A 22,449-nucleotide genomic window follows, 5' to 3' on the forward strand; every position below is an offset into this window, starting at 1 on the left:
CATTACACTTACATTTTTGTCTATAATTGCAGCAGTGTTTGATTTTAGTATGTGTCTATTTTTGTCTCACTCCCAGGGAACAAGTTTAACACGAGCACAAGTTTGGACTTCAACAGATTCCAAAGCATGTGTCATCTGACGAGGACTTTCAAACAACCGAGTACCCATGAACATGAACCGAATCACAGTTGAGGCGGCTAAGCGTAGGGTTGATGTATTTTTTCCCCATGCGTGGTAGTGTAATATTCTAACAAGGCTTGTTTGTTCAGAGGTGGAGTAGTTAGTGGGAGGGGTGTGTCATGGCAGGCAAGCTGCCATCAGCTTGCAGACACTTTCCACTGCATGGCTGTGTTCTGCCTCTGGATGGTTGGGTCTGTCAGTGCTGTAGGACTCAGCTACACAGCATGTGTGACAGAGAGTGGGAAACCCCCACACCATACACTTGTCACACCTTTAGCTAGTCACTGCTCCAGAGTCAGACTATGTATCACTACGTATCAATTCGAAATAACAAGCTCAAACATCCAGTGTGTGTGGATGCTAATGATTTGTCAGTTACCAAACATCAGATAAAATTATGATAAAATTGCCCAAACCCCGTAGGGATGAAGTCAACATGTACAACAAAGATGACAGAAATGGAAGGCCTACAGAAATGATGTATGATGATCTCCAAGTGAAGATGGGTCTGATATGTGAATGGGCATAATCACTGGATTGCAGCGACTAGTTGGTGTCCATAAACTACTTTCGAGGTCAGAACATGTTTAATAACAAAATGGAAATAGCTCTAAAGGTAAAGGCCTACATTTTCCGTTATAAAATGTATCATATATTGTTAGGGCTCTATTCAATTCGTATCGCAGAAGTTCAGTGTTACAGCGTCATTGAAATTGAAATGCAATTTTCCCACGTTAGGTGAGATTGTGATACACAATCGGAAATTGCCTTCACATTTATATTGTGCGATCGGTACCGCTTCAGCGATACAGACTGAGTAGAGCCCTAATCTAATCGCACATATTGTGAGCCTGAGCCAAACATTAGCCAATCAACAAAGAATTAACAAAGCATAAAAAAGACTTTATTTTTTTGGCCCCCTTTTCTCCATATAGCTGTTATGTAAAATCAAATGACAGGATAAATTATGCATGCGGTATCCACTGTAGCCTGAGCTCATAACTTGAATGATTACCTCAGCTTTTTCTTGTGTAATAACAAAACAGTCAGAATATACAGTATGTTCTCATGCATAATTGGGACAGATCACAGCTTCAGTGATAGAATGTGAAACTATCGTCTATGGCAGACTTCCTGTTCAAACAAACGGCAAATCCCCCCCCCCTCCTTTGCAAAGGAAAAGTATTTTTCCACCTTCAGATTTTTTACATGTGAATAACTAACGCAGAAGTCTTTAATCTCAAAATAAGGATCATGAATAGATAACAAATAAAAATGATTTGTCACCGGATTTGTAATTTGCAAATCAATTCAGAGATTCTTGAAAGATGGAACAATCTCTACTTTTGTTTCAAAAATACAAACATTTGTAAAATATAGAAAATGATTCATTTGAAAATCCCAAATAAAAACACAACAATTCTCAGATCTTACAGCACTCTGATGGACTTGACGTCAGACAAAAATCTGACAGAGTTTAATTGCCCTTTTCTTGACAGTTTATGGTTGTGACCATTATGATTTCAAAATTGTGTGTTTAAATCTATCAAAAGTAGAGAACTTTACAGACCATGAGTGGTCTTGCTACGCTACATGTAATGAGGACATGAATAAGGGGTCCTTATGGTATAGCTGACCCTGCCCACTCCTGATTCATTTAGGATTTTAAACATCTGATGGAAGTTAACCAAATCCTCTGACAAATTTTTTAGGAATCCCAGTTTTGAGATAGAATAACTATTATTTTAAGTCAGAGGGCCACATTGGCACTGAGGGATGGAGGATATAAGAAGGATCCACTCAGCGCCCCATACATCTGAGAACCTGGTGTCCATGCATAATGATATTATGAACCAATAGGGATAGTGCAAGACAGTAAACATGAATCTGTGTCATCAATCTGAGCATAAGGCAGCGTAAAACATGGAAGTGTTAGATAGATTTTTTTATCCACAATCCTAGCTGCTGTATGTAGGATACTCTACGGGGAAAGAAACATATACATTGAGCAATGCAATTGAAAGATCTGAGTGCTTCACTTGGTTCTGTTATATTCTGCGTTTGGTAATTAACTCATAAATGGAATTAAGATCTCCATTCAGTGGGTATAGCAAGTACAGCAAAATATTTCAAAGTAGTTACACAAATTTCTGTTGTAAGTGCAATAACTGCAAGTGCTTTGAACTTAAAATGGTCTAACCTATTAAAAATAGTCTTCTAACTGAATCCCAATACTAGATTGCTGGCCTCCAGCATTGGAAATATAAATAGTCCCCAAATGTGAAGACAGTGAATTTCACACAGAAGTGCACACCATGTGTCATCTATCACTCTTCCTTGCACATACACACATTTGCTCATGCACACGCACACACCCACGTATGCAAGCACACGCGCACATGCGCACACACGCACACACACACACGTTTTGTCCTTCTATACTTGTGGGGACCTAAAATTTGATTTCCATTCAAAATCCTATTTTCCCTAACCTTAACCTGTAACCCTGACCCAAACCCTAAACCTTACTCCTAAACCTAATCCCTTACCCTAACCCTAAACCTAACCTAATAGTCTTTGTCCTCATGAGAACATGGGAATTTGACTTGTTTTACTATCGTTGTGGGGACTTTAGGTCCCAACATGGATAGAAGAACACACACACACACATCGTTGGCTCTTTTACTGTGTTTCAACCGTTTCTGTCGAGCATATTGAACACCAGTGCTCGGCATCATGTACCTGTACCTTGCAGTAAAAAAAGAGCTTAATGTGAATACAAATAAAACCTTATCTGAACCTTACACCATCGTCAGGGCAACCCTGTCTGGTGTCATAGGTCCTGTTTTGACCGAGATCCACAAGTCCTCATCTTTCGGACTCTTCTTATTTTTGTCTGATTTTGCTGTGGCTGAGCTGGGGCTGTCTGCACAGCAACCAGCGCAGTTAGCGTGGCGACAGCAGCAGCAGTGGCAGCACACCACCAGAGAAGTGAAGAGCACCACCATAGGCAGGGCTAGCAGCACCACCAGGCAGACTGTGTTATAGATCCCCTGGTCATGCTTAGTGGTGGCCACCTTCCACAAGTCACTGAAAAAATCCAAGATGTCTTCCTTCATTGTTCACTGACAGTGTCTTAACAATTCCTCTTGAGGGTAATCTTTGAAGAAGAAACCAATTACAATAGTGAACACGTTCTGATTGAAGTAGTCAGCAAGGGTGTTGCTGTTATCTGGGGATTGTTCTTGTGGTGATTTGACCCTGATCTAGTGCTGGTTTCAGTTTCTTGGTGAACTCATGACATTGAAGATTTCACTGATATAGTAGGACATCCCAGTCACAATGAATATCTGATGAAGGAAAGGGAGGATGGGACAGACTAGAAAAATTCTTGATGCAGGGAGAATCTCTTTATCCTCCCCTCCTTCCTTAACCGCCTTATCTGGGGGTTTGAAGACCAACGCATTTTTTTATGAAAGTTTGAAGTCCAAAGATCAATTGTTTATGAGAGAGGGGGGTTTTTCCTTTGTAATCCTTCAGTTGCTGTAATGATTCCGATCTCTCCTTGCCTTGATGGGAAGGTCTATGAAGTCTGCCTGTTTGTGTTGTTTGTTTGTTTCCTCTTTTGGGATATGGGTTCCCACCTCACGTCCTCTGGAGTCTCCTCTCTATTTTAATCCATTCTCCTCTGGGAGAAGTGATGGAATGAGGACATTTTCTGTGGAGAGAATTAGAGAGAAGAAGGTGAGCAGAGTGAACCCCAGTCCCACTGGTGCCTTTTTCGCTCTCTTCCCTCCCCTGCTCAAGTATCTTATTCAGCTTTCCTCTCATTAAAGTTGGAGGAAAATGTCATGGCTCTGGCTGCCTGAATGCACCATGGAGGGAAATACATTTAAATGTGCCGGCTAATGGCGGCCTAGCTTCGATGGCTTTGACTTTAACATTGACTGAGTGTAGCACTCAGTGTAGTAACTTGGATCAATGGTAACCGTTATGGGTATCCAGGAGGTCAAAGGGTAGTTTATAGGTTTATGTTGACTAGGATTATGGCCCTGTGAGGGAAAAAAAAAGATATATTATATTTCCTGCTCCATTTTCTAAGCCAAATGTTTCTGACTGCAAGTGAACAGAAAAAAAGTTTGTGTTTTGTCTCACAGCCCATGTGTGAAATTGGCTTACCCATAGTCAGCTTCACTTCCTTCCCAGCATAACAAAACAGGAAACTGTGCGCTGCTGCTACTTTGTTGCATTGAGTTAAGAAGGCTGCACCTACTTGCAGTTTGTCAACATTAAGGTCCCATTTCAGCTAAACACATTTTGTTCACCAAATCCATTAAATGTAAGCTTCTCCATTATTCATGTATGTAGGTCTATGCATTTGTTTTATGGTGATGCTGAGTCTAAAGTTGAGACATACAAGGTATGATGACTGGAAGGAATGAGTAACAATCCCATTGGGCACGCACTGGTTGAATCAATGCCACGTCATTTCAATGGAATGCTGGTTCAACGTAAAATAGATGTGGAGTTTACATCTTATCCCAGTGGGATATCACTCATTAGCATTGTCCAGCAAGGTGTAAGAATCATCTTCCTCGCCAGAGTAGAAAATGGTCAGAGGTCTGTTGTTGTGCACACCACATACATTTACAGATGCTGAGGTAGTTCTCAAGCCGAAATTGAGAACGAAGAGAATCAATGAAAGCTCAATGCATTGAAAAATCTATCAAGATCTAATTCTCTATCACAACATCCCCACTCCATAGTGTGTCATGCCATCAGACGGCCTTTGCACTCTGGTCAGGCCGTGGGAATTCATGTAAAATAACAACAACGTAACAAAATGACATAACATTGTCTTGGCCTATGATCAGCTGTGAACAGGAAGATACTTTCAGTGGCTCACAAAGCCAGGATGGGGGAAAAACTCTTATGACTGCATTAGTGAGCTACAGCTATTTATGGAACATGGAACTCTGTTCTGCCCAACCTAAAAGCCTGAATGACAGCAGGCAACACAAGGCAAAACAGGAATATTTAATGAATGGCCCACGGTAATCATTTGTTGAAAAACCCTTATGAAGAAGAACTGGCAAATGTTCAATTCTAATTATCTTAATAATAAGAGTCAGTCAACAGTGTTTTGCAGAGATAGTCAAAAGTTTAGAGACAGCAAAAGTCATGTGTTAGTGTACCAAATTCATATCTTTACTCAAAATCAGTGTCGTGGTAAGAAACACAAGAGTGCATATTTTTGATGGGAACAGTTGGGAACATGCCCATATCTCCACACAGTATAAGAGAGGACATTCTCTCAATGCGTTACAGATCAAGCTGAAAGGTAACCTTTGAGTCAGGGAGAGTGAAATAGTATAAGTAGAGAGCATAACGAGGCAAAGTTTCAAATCAAATGATAGAAATCTCAGACATTTAAGATCTTAGGTGAACCTTAGGTTTCAGTCATCAAAACCATAATGTCACTAGTCATAGACAATGTGCGAAGCATTGTGCAAAGGCCCAATGCTATATTTAAGATTTACATTTCCTGATAGAGATATGCTATAGAATGGCACTGAGTAGTGACTGAACAGCAACATATCACCTGGTACATCATCATTAACTGACGGAGGGGACTTTCCAAAACAAGACCTCCAGTTCACACATAGTATTATAAGTATATACATCGACTCCTTAGCCACAGATACTCAACCAAATAAGATCAACAGCATTCAAGATCAACAGCTTCCCATTCATCATTTCTCAACAGTCTTTTGAAATGTACACCTTACCGGCAAAAGGTTTTAGAAGTCCGGGCCAGTAAAGCTGTTTTTTTCCCTCTCCTCTTCCTTGTAAATCCTGCTTTTTGTTGATATTCTCTAAGCTCTCAATGTTGCCCCATACTTGGTATGTATTGAACTGTGCTCTTTGTGCCTGTATCTCTTTACCTCTCTCTGCCCGTGTGTGTGACTCTCTCAGTGCAGCGTCCCTTCTCCCTGCCCTGCATACCCGGTGAAAGAAAGGGCCCTCTGTCTGTACTCGCGTTCCCTTGCCTGACACGCTGCATTCTTGTGGTTACTTTATACACACAAGTTCCCAGTGATGTCAGAGAGAGAGCGAGAGAGAAAAAAAAGAGAGAGGACAGAGAGCTCCCCTGAGAATCCCACTGCTCATAATTAATTGGATTTGTCTGCAGTTTGTAACTTGATGTTTTCAAATTCGTATTCTAAAGAGCTACTGACTTTAGTGTTTGAACGCTTTACCACAACATTAATGCGCATAATTATAAGTGTTATAAACCTAAAATTAACCAAAACACCTCACCCATTTCAGCGCTACCTCACTAACTCTAATTGGAAAGAGGAAATTAAAGTGTGTGTGCATGCGTGGGTGTGTGTGGGCGCGTGTGTGTGTGTGTCCTGTATGCTCAGGGTGTGGACAGAGCAGGGAAACAGGTGAAGCAGAGAGAGATGCACTGATGTGTGACTGCTCTGTAGAAATCTGTGAGAGATCATGTGACCCTGTTCGTGAGGAGAATGGACCTCATCCATGCCTGTGGCAAACAGCATGCACTCACTGGTAAGAGACTGTCACATCCCACAACATACACACTTTGACCCTTGTACTGTAATTCACAGAGAGAGATGAGGACAGAGAGAGGGAAATACCCACTGAAATATGTTATTTTAAACCAAATAGGTGCTCTGACTGTCTGACTGACTGTATTATTTTGTTAACCTCCTACTGAACCATGAATATGCTGTCTGTGGCCATGTGAGTACATGTGTTTCATGATCACAGTAATCCTCATTTTGCAATAAAAATGTGAGATTTATTCTGTTTGCTCCAGGCTTTGTTATAACGTGGAGTTTATTGGGATAAGCTACACCCAGTTACCTGTCTGTAGGCTATATACTGTCGTACTTCACATTGAGGGGTGAGGACTGAATCGTACAATCTTAGAAAAAAGGTGCTAGCTAGATCCTAAAAGGGTTCTTTGTCTGTCCCCATAGGTTAAACCTTTGAAGAACCTTTTTTGGTTCCAGGTATAACCTTTTTGGGTTCCATGTAGAACACTTTCCACAGAGGATTCATTCTACCTTGATCCAATAAGGGTGCTACTATGGGGACAGCCAAAGAACCCTTTCGGAACCCTTTTTTCAAAGAGTGTAAAGAGGTAAAGGAACTGTAATCAGGATGTAAAGACTAGCACTACCGCAGTCATTGCTCAAAGCTAGGATTCCCCTATTTGTGCTGCTAAATCAACCCATTATCTCTCCTAATTTCCTGTTTGGAAACTCTATTCTCAATTTTGTGGCAGAAACCAAGAACACTGCTCAGCAGAAAACATTCTCATAAAGAAGTGGCTCTTCTTGGGGATCTTTGGGGGTATGCCCTGCATTGCCCTGCACAGCAGCATTAGGGGGCCTTTGAAACGTTACTCTGCACATTTTATGAGCTCGTGTGCTAATGAAAAGTAAATCAGAAGGATGCGGAGGCCAAAAATAGGCTCGGCCGTTCCGTTGCTAACAGGTCCCAAAAGCAAAGCAGGCCATGAGTCACTCCTGTAAAATGTTTTGGCCCAGTGCAATGAAAACAGGAGGAGGGATCTGAAGAACACACAAAGTTGATTTGATGGAGATTACTCTATATATGGAAGTAGCTCTCCTGTATTTTCAGTGATGGCATTGTAAAGAAAAAGTAGTTATTAGCTCTGATGTAAACAAAGGCCTGTTTAGGAACTTTCCAATCCACTTTCTGATTGACTGGTCCAACATACAGCTTGTGTAAATGTGACTGGATGAAAGTAATTTGACTATGTCTATGATATCAGATTCATGTTAAAGAGACTACTGATTTCGAAAGCACATCAATAAGTAGCCAATCAATTCCAGGCTAAAGGTCGAGAACTTGAGGCAGGGGCGTCAATTGGCTATGGCAGACACCATACCCTAGCTCAACACCAACTATTTAAAATAGGCTACAAAAATCATTCCAATCCCGATTAAAAGGAAATTAGGTTTGCAAGAAAGGCATTTCACTGTACTTTTGCATGCAATATTAAAACTTAAAACTTAGCGGGCTGGTTTTAAGACCATGCGGACAGCTCAGAGTGGACGGGGATGCTGTTTGCCTCGCTGCAGTGAACAGCTCTAAAGAATGCAGAGGTGGAAGATGGCTGTAGATGACTATGTAAATCCTATTTGACTTGATATGAAACGAAACAACACTTTTTTAATCCCAGTGCATAGAAACCAATCGCTGTATGACGTGCTGTATGACGTGCTGTATGACGTGCTGTATGACGTGCTGTATGACGTGCTGTATGATGTGCTGTATGAATTGTTGTGTTCAAAATGTTTGTCCCTTGTCAGCTGAGGGGAATGATGCTACAGCAGCCAAGGTGTTCTCTGAATGGTTTTAAATTGTGTAGAAATGCAGTTAATAAGATTCTTTATAAAAATGACGCGGATTAGCTGAAATTACACCACTGACTCAAGGTACATTTGACCACATGATATACTGGACACACTGTTTAAACCGGTTGGTTATTCCCAAGTGACTCATCTCTTCCTTCCCGTTATTCAAGTATTTTAAAAGGCAGAATAAAGTAGGCACCTTGTCAACCTGTCTGAACATGGATTAAGAGACCCTACCAATGCTTGGATTTGTTATTCTCAGTAGTTGACTACTAGGGTATACTGTCTGGTACATACAGTCCAGTAAATCAGACAACATCTATAGTAGAAACAGAAGTATCTGATTTTCAGGAGGAAATCAGCAAGATGGAGACATGAACTTGTGTGGTCTGGCAACTTACTTTCTGTTTCTCTGTCTGTATTGTTCTGTTGCATTTCTCAGTAAATTACCCAGTATCACCATGTGGTATGTACACAGAAAGGAATAAATTCCACAGAAACTCCTAAAGAAGTGTATATTTTGGGGGAGGGAGTAACTTTTCCCACTTGGCACAGACATCATTTCAATGTCTAGTTTTGAATGACATTTGGTTTAAAGTTTTAAAAAAGTATATACTTTTTTTGTTGTTGCTTTATTTAACTAGGCAAGTCAGTTTAGAACAAATTTTTATTTACAATAACGGCCTAGGAACAGTGGGTTGACAGATTTTTACCTTGTCAGCTCTGGGATTCCATCTAGCAACCTTTCGGTTACTGGCCCAACGCTGTCAAGTAATGTGAATTCAACGTGAAATCAACCAAAAAATTCACGTTGTTATTGGTTTTAGGATAAAAGTTGGATGAAAAATAGACTAAAATCCCTTCTTTTGATTACTTTTTGCAAATTCAATCCATTTTCCATGTTGATTCAACGTCATCACATTCATTTATTTTTGTTGAAACTATGTGGAAACAACAACATAACAGCCTAGTGGGTTGTTACGTGATTGTATTTGCAATAACATAAAGATTTTCCTGAATTACAGTTCATATAAGGAAAGCAGCCAATTTAAATACATTTATTAGGCCCTAATCTATGGATTTCACATGACTGGGAATACAGATATGCATCTGTTAGTCACAGATACCTTTAAAAAAAGTAGAGGCGTGGATCAGAAAACCAGTCAGTATTAAGTGTGACCACCATTTGCATGCTCAATGGGTGACATGTCTGGTGAGTATGCAGGCCATGGAACAACTGGAACATTTTCAGCTTCCAGGAATTGTGTCCAGAGCCTTGTGATATGGGGTTGTGTATTATTATACTGAAACATGTAATAGTGTAAATAGTCCGGGAGGCCATTTGATTATATGTTCAGCGGTCTTATGGCTTGGGGGTAGAAGCTGTTGAGGAGCCTTTTGGTCCTAGACTTGGCGCTCCGGTACCACTTGCCGTGCGGTAGCAGAGAGAACAGTCTATGACTTGGGTGACTGGAGACTTTAACAATTTTTTGGGCTTTCCTCTGACACAGGTCCTGGGTGGCAGGAAGCTTGGCCCCAGTGATGTACTGGGCCGTACGCACTACTCTCTGTAGCGTCTTACGGTCAGATGCTGAACAGTTGCCATTCCAGAAAGTGATGCAACCAGTAAGGATGCTCTCGATGGTGCTGCTATAGAACTTTATGAGGATCTGGGGACCCATGACAAATCATTTTCAATCTCCTGAGGGGGAAAAGATGTTGTCGTGCCCTCTTAACGACTGTCTTGGTGTGTTTGGACCATGATAGTTTGTTGGTGATGTGGACACCAAGGAACTTGAAACTCTCGACCCGCTCCACTACAGCCCCGTTGATGTTAATTGTGGCCTGTCAGCCCGCCTTTTCCTGTAGTCCACGATCAGTTCCTTTGTCTTGCTCACATTGAGGGAGATGTTTTTGTCCTGGCACCACATTACCAGGTCTCTGACCTCCTCCTTATAGGCTGTCACATCGTTGTAGGTGATCAGTCTTACCACTGTTGTGTCGTCAGCAAACTTAATGATGATGTTAGTCATGTTTGGCCATGCAGTCATGGGTGAAAAGGGAGTACAGGGGGGGGACAAAGCACACACCCCTGAGGGGCCCCAGTGTTGAGGATCAGAGTGGCAGATGTGTTGTTGCCTGAAGTCCAGGATCCAGTTGCAGAGGGAAGTGTTTTGTCCCAGGGTCCGTAGCTTAGTGATGAGCTTTATGGAGACTATGCTGTTGAACACTGAGCTTAAGTCAATGAACAGCATTCTCATAAAGGTGTTCCTTTTGTCCAGGTGGGAAAGGGCAGTTTGGAGTGTGATTGAGATCTGTGATTTGCGTCATCTGTGGATCTATTGGGGCGGTATGCGAGTGGGTCTAGGGTTTCTGGGATGATGGTGTTAATGTGAGCCATGACCAGGCTTTCAAATCACTTCATGGCTATAGATGTGAGTGCTACGTGTCAGTAGTCATTTAAGCAGGTTACTTTGGTGTTCTTGGGCACAGGGACTATGGTGGTCTGCTTGAAACATGTTGGTATTACAGACTTGGTCAGGCACATGTCAGTGGAGACACTTGCCAGTTGGTCAGCGCATGCTCGGAGTACACGTCCTGGTAATCCATCTGGCCCTGCGGCCTTGTGAATGTTGACCTGTTTAAAAGTCTTACTCATATTGGCTACGGAGAGCGTGATCACAAGTTCGTCTGGAACAGCTTATGCTCTCATGCATGCTTCGATGTTGGTTGCCTCTTTGTAGTCTGTAATAGTTGGCAAGACCTGCCATATCCGACGAGCGTCGGAGCCGGTGTTGTACGATTGATGGTTCGTCAGAGGGCATAGCGGGATTTCATATAAGTGTTCGGGTTAGAGTCCCGCTCCTTGAAAGCATCAGCTCTATTCAGACCCTTTACTCAGTACTTTGTTGAAGCACCTTTGGCAGTGAATACAGCCTCGATTATTCTTGAGTATGACGCTACAAGCTTGGCACAACTTTATTTGGGGAGTTTCTCCCATTGTTCTCTTCAGATCCTCTCAAGCTCTGTCAGGTTGCATGGGGAGCTATTTTCAGGTCTCTCCAGAGATGTTTGATTGGGTTCAAGTCCGGTCTCTGGCTGGGCCACTCAAGGACATTCAGAGACATGCCCCGAAGCCACTCCTGCATTGTCTTGGCTGTGTGCTTAGGGTCATTGTCCTGTTGGAAGGTGAATAGTTGCCGCAGTCTGAGGTCCTGAGCGCTCTGGAGAAAGTTTTAATGAAGCTCTCAAGGATCTCTCTGTACTTTGCTCCGTTCATTTTTTATCTCAATCCTGACTAGTCTCCCAGTCTCTGCCTCTGAAAAACATCCCCACAGCATGATGCTACCACCACTATGCTTCACCATAAGGATTTTTATTTATCCTTTATTTAACTAGGCAAGTCATTAAAGAACAAATTCTTATTTATAATGCCAGTTTACCCTGGCCAAACCCAGGCCAATTGTGCACTGCCCTATGGGACACCCAATCATGGCCGGATGTGATTGAGCCTGGATTTGAACCAGAGACTATAGTGATGCCTCTTGCACGGAGATGCAGTGCCTTTAACCACTGCGCCACTCGGGAGACCTGGGATGGTGACAGTTTTCCTCCAGATGTGATGCTTAGCATTCAGGCCAACAAGTTCAACCTTGGTTTCATCAGACCAGAGAATCTTGTTTTTCATGGTCTGAGAGTCTTTAGGTGCCTTTTGGCAAACTCCAAGCGGGCTGTCATGTGCCTTTTACCGAGAAGTGGCTTCCGTCTGGCCATTGTACCATAAAGGCCTGATTGGTGGAGTGCTACAGAGATGGTTGTCCTTCTGGAAGGTTCTCCCATCTCCACACAAGAACTCTAGAGCTCTGTTAGAGTGACAATCTGGTTCTTGGTCACCTCCCTGACGAAGGACCTTCTCCCCTGATTGCTCAGTTTGGCCGGGTGACCAGCTCTAGGAAGAGTCTTGGTGGTTCCTACCTTCTTCCAATTAAGAATGATGGAGGCCACTGTGTTCTTGGGGACCTTCAATGCTGCAGCCATTTTTTTGTACCCTTCTCCAGATCTCTGCCTCGACACAATCCTGTCTCTGATCTCTACGGACAATTCCTTCAACCTCATGGCTTGATTTTTGCTCTGACATGCACTGTCGACTGTGGGACCTAATATAGATAGGTGTGTGCCTTTCCAAATCATGTTCAATCAATTGAATTTACCACAGGTGGTCTCCAATCAAGAAACATCTCAAGGATGATTAATGGATACAGGAGGCACCTCAGCTAAATTTTGAGTATCATATCAAAAGGTCTGAATATTTATGTAAATAAGGTATTTCTGTTTCATTTCTATTTAAATAAATTAGCAAACAATTCTAAAAACCTGTTTTTGCTTTGCCATTATGGGGCATTGTGTGTAGATTGCTGAGGATTTAAAAAACATGTCATCCATTTTAGAATAATAATAAAATGTGGAAAAAGTCAAGGGGTCTGAATACTTTCCGAATGCACTGTACATATTTTATAGACTTTTTTTATTATCTTCATCAATTGTGCCAATAATTCTGGAGATACTTTTTCATTTGAAAAGCTTGGTTAATCTCAAATTCGTTTTTTAAATTATGAATGCCAGTGACATCTATTTTTCAGGTAACTGTCATTAATCAATATATTAAAGTAGGTACCTTACCTTCGTTATATTAGCAACACAAATAATCAATAACTGAATTACTGGTAATGATCTATGCAGTTCCTATAAGGATACCTGCCACAACATATGTAACTGGATGTTTCCTAACTTTATATTTCAGGCAGTTGTGGAATCTTATAATTATAGGGCTCCCGAGTAAAAGGCATCACTACAGTCTCTGTTTTGAATCCAGGCTGTATCATATCCAGTCGTGATTAGGAGTCTCATAGGGCGGTGCACAATTGGCCCAGCGTTGTCTGGGTTTGGCCGTGGTAGGCCATCATTGTAAATAAGAATTTGTTCTTAACTGACTTGCCTGGTTAAATAAATAGGCATATTTTACCCCTCCTCTAAAAGAACAGACACATTGTAGAGAGTTTCCCACCAGGCAGTGGATTGACCTCATGTTCAAACCTGGCCTAAAATTCTTCAAGAGCAATGAGCTCACTCAAAATAATACAAACATAATAATAGCTCTAGCTCCAAGCTAGAGTCTAGAAGAAGCACATGCTACACAGCATGACTTAGATTATGATTCAATCATCAATGTAAAATTACATTAAAGAAACAGTAACAGAGGTCAAACATTGTGCGTTCCATCGTACAACATGACATTATCTAACTGTATGGTTTAACACACAAAACAGAACTAGAGGGGTGTCAAAATGAAATGCTGCTGTGTCTTGAATGTTTTCACTTGCATGTCCTGAGATTTCAATTCTATTACTTCTAGTCTGCTTCCCAAACAGAACCATATTCCCTTTATAGTGCACTACTTATAGTGCTTTGGGGAATAGGGTGCTATTTGGGGCGCATTTCTATAATTTTTCACCCTGAACGGCCTGTAACAGCTCTGAGCTGGACAGATATAGAACAGAGCCCGGAGCCCTGAGGCAGAACGATAAAGTGGGCCTGAGACTTCACATTCACATGGACCAGGAAGTGCTTACTTGGACTACATCCAGAGGGGCAGGAATAAGGTCTCCAGGACAAAACATTACTTATTTTGGAGACGAAGAAGCAAAGCATTAACAATGCTCGCCCAGTCCACAGCCTTAAGAGGCACTTTTGTGATTGTCTATGCTGTGGCATATTAATAAATGGGACAAAAGAGAGTGGTTTGAATAGACCCATGGATGGAAGGAGGAGGGGATTTGTACAGAGATGATGCCTTTGAGCATCAATTCCAACAAAAGATTGCACATTGTAGAGAAATTCTATACCTTCTGGCCATGTTGACTTATACACAGATGATCTCTTTCCTGTATTATCTCAGCATGAGTCAACTCTGACCAGAATATTTACACTCCAGAAATGATGCTTTGTAAGCATGTTGCCACAAGTATTGCATAGTCCTCATTTGTCATAGTCCTCGTCATGGACTGTTTAACAGTACAAGACTGATATCTTATGATTCCTTAATTATAACATACAAGCCCATTTCAATAACTGCACAATGCTGACATAGTTTGCCTTTGTAATCATGGCTATTCACTATTGATGAGTTATCAGTGATTTGCTGGTAAAGCACAATTCTGGTAACCTTGGCAAAACTCTATATGATCAGTTCAGATAACGACATCGTCACCTTGCACACAAACGTACACAACACTAGATCACTGACTAAATCACGCCCTACAAGAAGAGAAAAAGCAAGAGAGAGACAGCACAACATGTGGACAAAAACTCATACCTCTTATTTTCCTGCCTCCAATGGAGTTGTCACTCGTCTTCTTCATGGCCTGGAAACATTCATGTCGCGTAGCCCCACTGGCTTACTAAATGTTAGCTATGTCAGAAGTATCAATGCTGCCCATCAATCCGTTCCCGGTCCCTCAATTCTCAATTAAGCCAACACGTTTACGGCACTATTACACAGTCCAACGAAGAGCAGCACTTGTCATACCCAATCTGCTTCCAGGGCTCAGTGAGTTGTGAAACCAACGCAAGCCGCCCAACCAGGCTGAGGTTTGGGACTTTACAGTGTCGCCTTTCATCACATTCCTCCCAGTGATCTGTGAAATGACTGGTGTGTTGGAAGAGGGGCAGAGGGACCCCAGGACCCATTAATGGTTGTCATCCTTATACAGTATGTTTGAGACAATTGTGCTGTTAAGCAGGAGTACACACACGTTACTACGAGCACAGTGAAGAATACCAAGAGTCCTATTCTGGTGTTAAGCTCAAGCTGGCTACAGACACCAAACATCAGGTGTTGACATTTATCCTATGTTACTGTTTGTTATAGGTTCATTATTGTTTTACCACAGTATATTGCAATACCTCGTGACAACCTGGAGTCAGTGACATGTTTTTTCAATTAAGGCAGAAAGAATTATGTTTTTCAAAAGCAGCGCTGTCCATGTTGTATTTGGATAAGGACAGAGTATAGATAGCCATGACTTGTGCCTAATCTTTGGTCTTTCCCGCAGTATGCTGTTCTGTTTTTAACATAACTACATCCGGCAGTAATTGTGTTGTTCATTATTTAGTGCATCATTTCTGCTCGCTAGACATTTTTATTTAATTAATGACTAATTAAGACATTCCATTATTGTCACGCCAGCTCCCGCTCTTCCTCCCCCTGGCACTCAAGGGTGCCAGGATCCCCAGCATTATGCGCTCAAGCCACCATCAGTACGCACACCTGCCATCCCCTGTCACGCGCATCAGCAATCATTGAACTCACGTGAACTCAATTACTTGTGTCATTACCGTCCTTATATCTGTCTGTTCCCAAGCTCTGTTCCCTGCTTTGGGATTAATTGTCTCATGTCTGTGTTACCCGTGTTCTGACGCTGTTCCTGTCTTGTTTCCTTGTCTGTTCCCGAATAAATGTCTGACTCCCCGTACCTGCTTCCCCTGTCCGACATTGGCCCTTACAGAATCCCGAAGCCATCACACGAAGCATTGGAGAGTACTGGTGTTCCGGTTGGTGGTGACGTCGGTCCTGGGTCGCGGGCCGATGGAACTGGTGGTGCCTAGCCAGCTCGTCGGGCTTCCATGCCCTAGCTGGCTCGAGAGGTTTCCTTGCCCCGGGTTTGGCTCGGAGGGCGCCCATCCCAAGTTGGGCCTCGGCAGGATCGTCAGGTCTTGTTCACCCAGCTGGCTCGTTAGACTGTTCCATCTCCGACGGATCATCGGGCTTCCATGCGCAGCGGGATCGCCAGGCGTTCATGCCTCAGCCTTGATGTCAGGCTCCTATGCCTCAGCCGGCTGGAAAGGAAACTATTACGAAAACTATTATGGACTACAAAGGGAAATCCAGACGTGAGCTGCCAGTGATGCGAACAAACCAGATGAGCTAAATGCTTTTTATGCTCGCTTCGAGGCAAGCAACACTGAAGCATGCCTGAGAGCACCAGCTGTTCTGGATGACTGTGTGATAATGCTCTCGGTAGTCTTTACTGACATTTTCTACCTCTCCCTGACTGAGTCTGTAATACCAACATGTTTCAAGCAGACCATGCTCAAGCAAGCAAAGCTAACCTGCCTAAATGATTACCGCCCCGTAGCACTCACGTCGGTAGCCATGAAGTTCTTTGAATGGCTGGTCATGGCTCACATCAACAGCATCCCCCCGGAAACCCTATACCCACTCCAATTCGCACACCGCCCCAACAGATCCACAGATGACCCAGATCCACAGATGGGCAGTGTGGAGTGCCCTTTTCCCACCTGGACAAAAGGAACACCTATTTGAGAATGCTGTTCATTAACTACAGCTCAACGTTCAACACCATAGTGCCAATGAAGCTCAAAACTAGGCTAAGGACCCTGGGACTAAACACCCCTTTCTGAAACTGGATCCTGGACTTCCTGACGGGCCGCCCCCAAGTGGTAAGGATAGGCAACAACACGTCTGCCACGCTAATCCTCAACACTGGGGCCCCTCAGAGGTGTGTACTTTCTCCCCTCCTGTACTCCCTTTTCACCCACAACTGTGTGGCCAAACACAACTCTAACACCATCATTAAGTTGCTGATGACACAACTGTGGTAGGACTGATCACCGACAACGACGACACAGCCTATAGGGAGGAGGTCTTTTTTCCTCCTCAAAAAGTTCTACAGCTGCACCATCAAGAGCATCCTGACCGGTTGCATCACTGCCTGGTATGGCAGCTCCTCGGCATCTGACCGTAATGCGCTACAGAGGGTAATGCGTACAGCCCAGTACATCACTGGGGCCAAGCTTTCTGCCATCCAGGACTTATATAATAGGCAGTGTCAGAGGAAAGCCCATTAAAATTGTCAGAATCTCCAGTCACCCAAGTCGTTGACTGTTTTCTCTGCTACCGCACGGCAAGCGATACTGGAGCGCCAAGTCTATGACCAAAATGCTCCGTAACAGCTTCTACCACCAAGCCATAAGACTGCTGAACAATTAATCAAATGGCCACCGGACTATTACATTGATCTCCCCTCCATTTGTTTTGTACACTGCAGCTATTCTCTGTTTATTATCTATGCATTGTCACTTCACCCCTACCTACATGTACAAATTACCTCTAACCTGTACCCCCGCACACTGATTTGGTACCTGTACCCCCTGTATATAGCCTCGTTATTGTGTTACTTTTTAATATTTTTTTAGGTTTTACTTTAGTTATTTGGTAAATATCTTCTTGAACTGTACTGTTGGTTAAGGGCTTGTAAGTAAGTATTTCACGGTAAGGTCTACACTGTTGGTTAAGGGCTTGTAAGTAAGTATTTCACGGTAAGGTCTACACTGTTGGTTAAGGGCTTGTAAGTAAGTATTTCACGGTAAGGTCTACACTGTTGGTTAAGGGCTTGTAAGTAAGTATTTCACGGTAAGGTCTACACTGTTGGTTAAGGGCTTGTAAGTAAGTATTTCACGGTAAGGTCTACACTGTTGTATTTGGTGCATGTGACAAATAAAGTTTGATTTGATTTTTAATGCTTAAGCATGATATCCAGGTTGTGTGAGTCTCTGTCAGACTCTGAGGTTGTGTCCCTATGTGATGCACTACTTGATCAAAATAAGTGCACTATATAGAGAATAGGGTGGTGGGAGATTTACACCTTCTCCCCCGGATTTTCAAGGGCCAGCGAGAGCTCACCGGACGCCGCCGGAACCGCAACACTTTCCAGGGCTTGGGCCCCTCTCTCGGGGCGAACCCATGCCAGGGTGCCCTGCCCTTCACAAAGAAAAGAGATCTCTCCCCGGGACGTTGCTATTTGGGACACACCCTAATGTCTCCGTCAGGCTCTTCCTCTTTGGGTCAGTTAGTGTTGAGTATGATGGCAGCCCCTTTGCTGCAGCCATCACAGAGAATCCCATCGTTGCATGACCCAACACAACACAAAATCACCCACACATTTACTTAACTTTCAATCAATCACTTTCATGAACTCACAACATGTTGTACATGTGAGTTACTGAGAATACATTCTCTGTAAAAACAAATAGGCCAAGAGATAGTAGTATTGAATTAAATTCAAGCAAAAAACAACTATTAGTTTGAGTGAAATTACTGTTAGATTGTTGTGTTTATTTTTTAAAGCATGTAAATGGTCTTGAAACAGAAAATAACATCTGAAATAACTGCACTTGTAAACAGCAACATTGACTATTGGAATATTTTATTAATATGTAGAAAATGTATTAAAAAATTTACTATACAGTACACGTTTTAAATCAAACTAGAACTAATCTGATCAGTAATATCCAAGATTATACAACACAATCCAGATACTAATCAAAGTAGCTTTTCCACGGTCTCAACCTTCCTCAACATTCTTCATGGGATCTTAAGCCAAACAGGTAAAGTACACCTTTTAACATTCCCTGGGTCTCTTTTCAGCTATACAACAGTTTTGCATCAATGGAACAATTAATAACATAGCTGTGTCTAGTAGTCATAAATACCACAATATAAATAAATGACCGGAAAATATTCCACACACTTACTCTAAGCCTGATTAAATCACACAACAGAGGAACAGATTGTGGGTTTGAGTAGTGAGCCAGTGCGAGTTGTTGTTCCAGTAAATTGTGAAGCTGTGATTGGTTAAGTAATGGGGAAATATGGAACATTCTGAAGCACTAGATGAGCTCCTACCATCTGTTATGCAAATGAATAATAGAGTAAACTCTGCCCTAGACATTGTTAGAAAAATGCAGTCTTAATTTCACTCCCATCCTTAGACAGAAAAATCTCCAGACCTCTCTCAGATATAAATACAAAGATCTGCTGTGTGTGTTCCAGATAAAACAGAGAAAGACGCTTCACACTTTCTCATCTATTCAAATAGAAGAGCAGCTTCTCATGCAAGTCACCGCTCATAAATCCTTTAAGGTCGAGATGCTAACTTGGCCTCAGGCCACATTCAAAACCCTAACTGCATCCCAAATGGCACACTATTCTGTATATAGTGCACTACTTTTGACCCTGGTCTGGGAATAGGGTACCATTTGGGATGCAGGTCCAATCTGACTATTGTCCTGATCCTCCTACATCAGCTCCTGGGTAGAGAGGGCAACAACATTAATTTAGAATGCCTACTAACAGAGTAACAGCAATGTTATTCCTACAGCATATCAAAAAGCATATCAGCACTAATGATTCTAGGGCAATATAATCAAAGACACGGGTAAACAAACCAAGGTACCTAATTGGCGTTGTTTCCAATGGGAGCAAATTAAGCACTGTGGCAGAACAAGCAAGGACGTGGGCAGAGCCAAGCACGAGCTAGTGAGATCCTACTGGTGCTTTTTAGCATGTATTTGCATATTTCTGTTAGGGAACGCCTTCTCTGTGAAGTACGTGTGTGCAATAACTCAATTCGCCCTACTACTCCTACTACTAACACATTATTTGCACTCTGTTCGTAACAGATTCTAGTTTTGGGGGCAGAAAACTGTATTGAGAGCAATGATAATTAGCAGAATGTCGGCCAGGTTTCTTCTAGCTCCATTTTCTCCCACTTCCCGCCACTGGACCTTGTATTTGATGGTGAGTGGAAATTCTAAACCAATGCTTCAGTTGAATCTAGCTCCTTCTTCTGTCAGTGATATAATCATCCTAAAGTGATGAGATAATTCACCCATAATCTGCATGATGTTTTATACTGCCATGCCATTGTCCGTCATTTAATTTACATAGGCTCTGTGATAAACTGTGACTAAAGCATTAGTCTTTTCTGTGAGGTTGATTATGTGCAGTCCTATTATCAGAACCATAGAAATGGAATCACAACGGTGTGTGTTAGACCCATTCTAGTGATTATATTTCTATGATCAGAGCTATTCCTTCTCCTTTATGATGAAAGTGATGGCATGGGAGCAATAGTAGGACAGATCGAGTTGGCACTAAGGGGAAATACATTTTTTCCCCCAAAAATGTAAGAATTAACCACATTCTCACTTCCCGCCACTGGACCTTGTATTTGATGGTGAGTGGAAATTCTAAACCAATGCTTCAGTTGAATCTAGCTCCTTCTTCTGTCAGTGATATAATCATCCTAAAGTGATGAGATAATTCACCCATAATCTGCATGATGTTTTATACTGCCATGCCATTGTCCGTCATTTAATTTACATAGGCTCTGTGATAAACTGTGACTAAAGCATTAGTCTTTTCTGTGAGGTTGATTATGTGCAGTCCTATTATCAGAACCATAGAAATGGAATCACAACGGTGTGTGTTAGACCCATTCTAGTGATTATATTTCTATGATCAGAGCTATTCCTTCTCCTTTATGATGAAAGTGATGGCATGGGAGCAATAGTAGGACAGATCGAGTTGGCACTAAGGGGAAATACATTTTTTCCCCCAAAAATGTAAGAATTAACCACATTCTTCCCGAGTGGCGCAGCGGATTAAGGCACTGCATTTCAGTGCTAGAGGTGTCACTACAAACCCTGGTTTGATCCTGGGCTGTATCACACCCAGCTGTGATTGAGAGTCCCATAGGGTGGTGCACAATTTGCTCAGCGTCCTCCGGGTTAGGCCAAAATAAGAATTTGTTCTTAACTGACTTGCCTAGTTAAATAAAATAAAACCATCTATACAGTACCAGTCAAAAGTTTGGACTCACCTACTCATTCAAGGGTTTTTCTTTATTTTTTACTATTTTCTACATTGTAAGATAATATTGAAGACAGCAAAACTATGAAATAACACATATGGGAATCATTAAATAACCAAAAAAGGTGTTAAACAAATCAAAATATATTTTATATTTATATTCTTCAAACTAGCCACTCTTTGCCTTGATGACAGCTTTGCACACGCTTGGCATTCTCTCAACCAGTATCATGAAGTAGTTACCTGGAAAGCATTTCAATGAAAAGGTGTGCCTTGTTAAAAGTTAATTTGTGGATTTTCTTTCCTTCTGAAATGCGTTTGAGTCAATCAGTTGTGTTGTGGCAAGGTAGGGGTGGTATACAGAAGATAGCCCTAATTGGTAAAAGACCAAGTCAATATCATTGCAGGAACAAAAAAAAAGCTAAGAGAAATGACAGTCCATCATTACTTTCAGACATGAAGTTCAATCAATCTGGAAAATTTCAAGAACTTTGAAAGTTTCTTCAAGTGCAGTCGCAAAAAACATCAAGCGCTATGATAAACTGGCTCTCATGAGGACCGCCACAGGAAATGAAGACCCAGAGTTACCTCTGCTGCAGGGGATAAGTTAATTAGAGTAACCAGCCTCAGAAATTGCAGCCCAAATAAGTGCTTCACAGAGTTCAAGCAACAGACACATCTCAACATCAACTGTTCAGAGGAAACTGTGTGAAACAGGCCTTCATGGTCAAATTGCTGAAAAGTAACCACTAGTAAAGGACACCAAAAAGAAGAATAGACTTGATTGGGCCAAGAAACACTAGCAATGAACATTAGACCGGTGGAAATCTGTCCTGTGGTCTGATTTTTGGTCCCAACCGTCGTGTCTTTGTGAGACCCAGAGTAGGTGAACGGATGATCTCTGCATGTATGGTTCCCACCATGAAGCATGGAGGGTGAGGTGTGATGGTGTGGGGGTGCTTTGCTGTGACACTGTCAGTGATTTATTTAGAATTCAAGGCACACATAACCAGCATGTCTACCACAGCATTCTGCAGTGATACACCATCCCATCTGGTTTGCACTTAGTGTGACTATCATTTGTTTTTCAACAGGACAATGACCCATCACACCTCCATG

The 22,449-nt window shown here is 42.1% G+C and overlaps 1 protein-coding gene across 2 annotated transcripts; it reads right to left on the bottom strand.

Moving 5' to 3' along the window:
• Positions 1-1,062: 1,062 nt before the first annotated feature.
• Positions 1,063-6,505, bottom strand: kiaa0040 (KIAA0040 ortholog). Of its 2 annotated transcripts, none has more exons than XM_020463578.2 (2): positions 6,126-6,505; positions 1,063-3,898 (listed from the first exon to the last, which is right to left on the bottom strand). In XM_020463578.2, the coding sequence occupies exon 2, from the start codon at positions 3,297-3,299 to the stop codon at positions 2,982-2,984; it is 318 nt and encodes a 105-aa protein (XP_020319167.1). In that variant the 5' UTR covers positions 3,300-3,898; positions 6,126-6,505; the 3' UTR covers positions 1,063-2,981. The 2 variants fall into 2 exon arrangements, with proteins under 2 accessions (XP_020319167.1, XP_020319166.1); XM_020463577.2 differs by having other exon boundaries at positions 5,970-6,344.
• Positions 6,506-22,449: the final 15,944 nt, after the last annotated feature.

The sequence above is a fragment of the Oncorhynchus kisutch genome, linkage group LG27 (assembly GCF_002021735.2).
Source record: "Oncorhynchus kisutch isolate 150728-3 linkage group LG27, Okis_V2, whole genome shotgun sequence".
Taxonomy (NCBI): Eukaryota; Metazoa; Chordata; class Actinopteri; order Salmoniformes; family Salmonidae; genus Oncorhynchus; species Oncorhynchus kisutch.

Coding starts and splice junctions, on each gene's coding strand:
- kiaa0040 (XM_020463578.2), bottom strand. CDS start 3,299: ATGAAGGAAGACATCTTGGATTTTTTCAGTGACTTGTGGAAGGTGGCC.